This window comes from Cynocephalus volans, chromosome 6 (genome assembly GCF_027409185.1).
Source record: "Cynocephalus volans isolate mCynVol1 chromosome 6, mCynVol1.pri, whole genome shotgun sequence".
Lineage (NCBI taxonomy): Eukaryota > Metazoa > Chordata > Mammalia > Dermoptera > Cynocephalidae > Cynocephalus > Cynocephalus volans.
Window position 1 is genome coordinate 89731898 of NC_084465.1, and position 4987 is coordinate 89736884.

Below are 4987 nucleotides of genomic sequence, written 5' to 3' on the forward strand. Positions count from 1 at the left end.
CGGAGCATGGGTGAGGGTGAGTATGCCCCTCTTCGAAGCCGCCCTGGGTGCCCTCTCCCACCGCCACCAGCGCCGGCTGCCACCTCATCACCTTTGCTCCTGTCTCCTCCTCACATGTCTCACCTTCAGATGGCGGTTCCCAGAAGCTCTTGTCCCTCTGACAGCTGTCGCTTGGGCAGCCCAGGAGACGAATTGTCCTTTTCCCTGGTGCCAGAGGACGCAGGAAATTAGCCAGGTTGCGAGTTGCAAAGCGGCCGCCACGGCGCCTGGAACTGGGCGCGCCCCACCTCCAGAAGGAGCGGCCCGGTCGGGCCTGGCCAGGGCTTCCCCTCGCTCGCCATCGCCGGACAAAGCGAAGCCGAGGCGGGCTGGAAGGCAGAGCTCCGAAGCAGGCAGGACGGAGCGGAGCAAAAGAATGCGGCTCTATTCTCGCAAGGGAAATTATAAAAAAGTTCATGTTCACGGTTCCCATTCACATGACCGACAGCGGCCAATGGAAGGGCCGAACAACTCATAAAGTTGTATTGCAAAGTTGTAAATTTTCATAAACAACAACGGATTTATGACCCTTTCCCCATCACTAAGAGGAGGCAGCTCTTACACCGGCGCCATCTTACCACGGAGGCCGCCCCGAGTTGGGGCTGCAGGTTTTGCAGATCATTTCAGCCCCGTTTTATTTAAAGAGCCATAAGAAGCGGAGCCAACCCAGGCAGGAGTCTGGAGTTCAGGTCTTCGCCGGCCAAGCTCAAGAAGCTGTGCGCTGTCCTCACCGCCCCTCGCCCCTCTCCCTTTCCTCAGCCCCCGGTCCTTCCCTGCACTGAGCCGCCTCTGCAGAGACTGCGCAGCCGGGGTCTGCGGCCCATACCCTCCCCGCACACCTCTGCTGCAGTGCTGGGTCCTGGGGAGCCTCGCCTGAAGGAGGGGTAGGGGGCAGTGGCAGAGCCCCTGAATCCCATTTTCTAGCCTGGGCCGGGTTCAAGGCGCATACAGATTTCAGGATAAGTTGCAGGGTAATACCCTTGTCCAAACCCACTCCACAGCCTTAGAGGAAAGGGCGAATTTGGAATTTGCTCACGGAATTTATGGAGGTTCATAGAACTTAATGAATCTGTCAAAGATTCCGTTTGCATGGGATCTAGAAGATGCTTGTGCACATACAAAAACCAGACAAAAGTCTCTACACAGAGAAAGGCACATATACAATTATGGACATAAGGAAATGTATACACTCAGTTATGGACACAGAAATGCATACACCCAATTATGGATATAGAAATATACACAATTATGAAAGTATGTAAAAATACACACAAACATAGACAGAAATACATACATACAAAATAGGCACATACATACGCATACAAATTCACACATAAAAATACACAAAAAGAGTTGTGACATGCATGTACACCAATACATGCATGTACACCGACACCAGGACCTCAGGTCAGTCCCTCCATTTTTGCTTTTCCATTGCCTCCTTGGGTACACAGACACAGCCAGGGCTTTTCCTCCAGCCATGCTCACCTCGTCTTCCCCAGGCCACTCTGGATAAAGCAGTGCACACTTTTTTTTGTCACCAACCATCTTTATTTTTCTGTTACATAAAACACGGTTAACTGGGCTGGGAAATGTGCCTTCCCTGAACCCCAGGCTGGAACTGAGGGGGACACAGGACAACACAAGGTGATGAAGAGCATTGGGGAGGGCACTGGACCTCCCCACCCACTACAGAGTTAGACAACACACCATGCTACAAAGTCACTGCATTAACACATCCTTCCCGAGTCAAGACATTGCGCTACAAATGAGCTCCAAGACTACAGATATGAAAAAAAAAAAAATCTTGTTCAAATATACAGTATTTTCTATTGTAGGAAAAGTCAGGGTATACATATTTGACACAGCTGAACAATAGGATACAGAGGCCAGGGGAGAGGACAGCGAGGCTGAGAGCATCTCCACAGTCCCACTAAGCAGAAGCTAATCCAGAGGTTTGCAGCCAGCTCAGGAATGCTCCCCTCTAGGAGTGAGGGGTGATGCGCCTGACCTGGGGGTGCCCAAGCCAGAGAAGGAGGGATTCTAGGTTGCAGCACTTACAATGCTTTGGAATAAATATATTATTTTTCAATTTAAATAGAAGCCAGTGCCCTGGTCCCAGGACCCCAGCGTCTTCTCAGCAAAGCCTCAGGGACCCCAAAGGCTGCAAGCAGAAGCAGCAGGGGCCTGACTGGGGAGAGGTGGGCAGTAGGTAGCAGGCAAGCCAGCCAGCACAAAATAGGTAGTTTGGGGCAAATAGGTAGTACTGAGAGTCATGTTCTTGTGGGTATGGCAAGTGGTGCTGGGTGTCTGCCAGTGTTGGGATAAGTCCGGGCTTCCTGGGAATGGAGGCCCGCTGGGGCTGGGCCCATAGGTAGTTTGGGGTGCCTCCCACCGAGGCCTGTGCTAGGTAGTATTTTGGCTGCGCCAGCGCGGAGGCCAGCTGGCTGGGGGTTGGGGGTGTCTGTTGTCCTCGGAGGCAAAGGGGATCCCCAAGGCGACCCAGTCTCAGAGGCCACTCAGTCCAGAAAAGTTGGGAGCTGGAGTGGGTGGTGGAGTGGGTGATGGGGTGGGTGGGGTGCGGGTTGAGAACTGGTTTGTTTGTTTGTTTTTCTTTACATTTTATTTTTATTTCCCCCCATTTTTGTAAATAAAACCAGTGAGTCTCTTAAAGAAGCTTTTGTGACTGTCCGGTATAGCCAGGGCTCCGGCTCGGCCCCTCATTCCTCCTCCTCCTCCTCCTCCTCCTCGTCTTCATCCTCCTCGTCGGCCTTGGTGGCGACGGCGGCGGCTGCAGCGACAGGCACGGCGCCCTCGGGGGCTGAGGCGGCGGCCGGACTCTCATCCTTATGCTCTTTCTTCCATTTCATGCGGCGGTTCTGGAACCAGATCTTGATCTGGCGCTCGGTGAGGCAGAGCGCGTGGGCGATCTCGATGCGGCGGCGCCGCGTCAGGTAGCGGTTGAAGTGGAACTCCTTCTCCAGCTCCAGGGTCTGGTAGCGCGTGTAGGTCTGGCGGCCTCGCTTCCTGTCGGGTCCTGAGAGCAGACGGACATGCGGACAGACAGACAAGCAGACAGGGACGCCGATAGGACAGTGCGTTAGCCAGGCTGCTGTCCCAGAGCCTGCACCTTCCTCCCCTCCCGGAGCCAGGCGCAAGTCCCCCTCCGCCCCACGCCCCGAACTGCGCTGGGGAGGAGGGGAGTGTTAGCGGAGGACCCCAAGTGCGGTGCCAGACAGGCAGGCTGCTCTCTACGGAGCGAAGGCACAGAATCCCAACTTTACAACCTCCCTTTCCAGCCGGCTACGCTTCCACAATGTCCTGTTTCCCCCTGACAAAGGGAAATTGTAAATATAGAGAGTGGGCAAGTGGGAGACGCTACACTTTTGCCATTCAGAGGCGAGCCTGACTGCTTCCCCGCCTTTCTAGGGAGTGGGCGACCCTCCCCAGCAGCCTGCGCCCCCATGCCCAGGACTTTCCTAGGGCATTCCGACCCTCTGTCCCAGTTCCTTCCCGGCCGACGACTTGAAATGGCCCCATGGCACAGGGGCGAATGAGGGGACTTGGAGGGCTTGGTCCTCCCTGCTTTTGAGAAAGAAAAGCCAGGCAGAAAGAAAATGAAGGAGGGAGGGAGAGAGAAGAAATGGAGAGCGGAGAGAATAGCGAACAAACTTAATGGTAAAATTCCAAGGCAAATTAAGTTAAATAAATTTACGAGGATCAAACCCATTAATTGGGCCATAAAAAGTTTTATGAGCCTCATTTACATACAATGCTATAGGCTCCACGCAATGGCGCCTCGGCTCTAATTAAAACCAGAAAGGCAGCGCCGCCGGGAGTCACGGGGCCGCCCGCTCGCAGCTGCCTGGCCCCGCTCTCCCAGGCCCCGCGCTCTGCGATCCCCGCGCCCGCTCCGCCAGCCCGCCCGGCCCGCCTAGCGGCTGCGCCTACCTGAAGACCGCATCCAGGGGTAGATGCGGAAACTGGCCTCGGCCGGGCCGTGCAGAGCGCCCTCGTCCGCCTTGTCGCAGGCGCCTTTGGCGAGGTCACTGCAGAGCCCGGGGATGTTTTGGTCGTAGGAGGCGCAGGGCAGGTTGCCGTAGGCATCGGCGCCCAGGCCGTAGCCCGAGGCAAAGGGGCTCTGGTAAAGGGGGCTGTTGACATTGTACAAGCCCGGTACGGTCGAGGCGAAGGCGCCGGCCCCCGCCCCGTAGCCGCTTCTCTGCGAGTTGGGCGCAAAGGAGCAAGAAGTCGGCTCGGCATTTTGGAACAGAGAAGCCCCCGCCGTATATTTGCTAAAAAGCGCGTTCACATAATACGAAGAACTCATAATTTTGACCTGTGATTTGTTGTCCGGCAGCTTTCAGTGTCGGTTTTACGAGGTAGCGTGATATATGATAACATTACACCCCCAGATTTACACCAAACCCCATTTTCTTTTGGACGGAGCTCGCCGCAGCACGTGACCGCCCACATGACCGCCTCGGCCAATCTCAGCAGCCCTCACAGGTGGTCTAGCTCCGCGGGGCCCGCGGCCGCCTAGAATGGAAGGGGAAGAGGCTCAAATATGCGACCAACGAGTCGGCCCGTACCCGGCGGGGCTGGCGCACTCTGCGGAAAAGCACCCGGAGGCTCCGCCGGGGCTCCCAGCCGGCCGCCAACCCAGGCGCTGGGGTCTGCGGACGCCGCTCGGGGTCGGTCCAGCGCAGCCCCCTCATGCCTATTAGTGAACCCCAGACCAAGGTTGTGGATCCTCCCTGTCGCTCTCCTGTCCGCTGACCCAGCCCCTGGAACCTGCACCCCGCGCACCCGCCCGCCCCACGGTGGCCTGTGGGCAGGTCTCGGCATTGGACAAATCGACTCTTTGCCCACGTCTCCCACCAGCCCAGGTCCAGCGGGCTACAGGCCGGACTTAGACTCTGATCCAGACAGGGCAGGCGCAGTGTCC

The 4987-nt window shown here is 56.6% G+C and overlaps 1 protein-coding gene across 1 annotated transcript; it reads right to left on the bottom strand.

Moving 5' to 3' along the window:
- Positions 1–1573: 1573 nt before the first annotated feature.
- On the bottom strand, positions 1574–4736 carry HOXA7 (homeobox A7). The gene is made up of 2 exons (XM_063099279.1): positions 3991–4736; positions 1574–3076 (listed from the first exon to the last, which is right to left on the bottom strand). Exons 1-2 carry the CDS (start codon positions 4367–4369, stop codon positions 2760–2762), a joined length of 696 nt encoding a protein of 231 aa, XP_062955349.1. The 5' UTR covers positions 4370–4736; the 3' UTR covers positions 1574–2759.
- Positions 4737–4987: the final 251 nt, after the last annotated feature.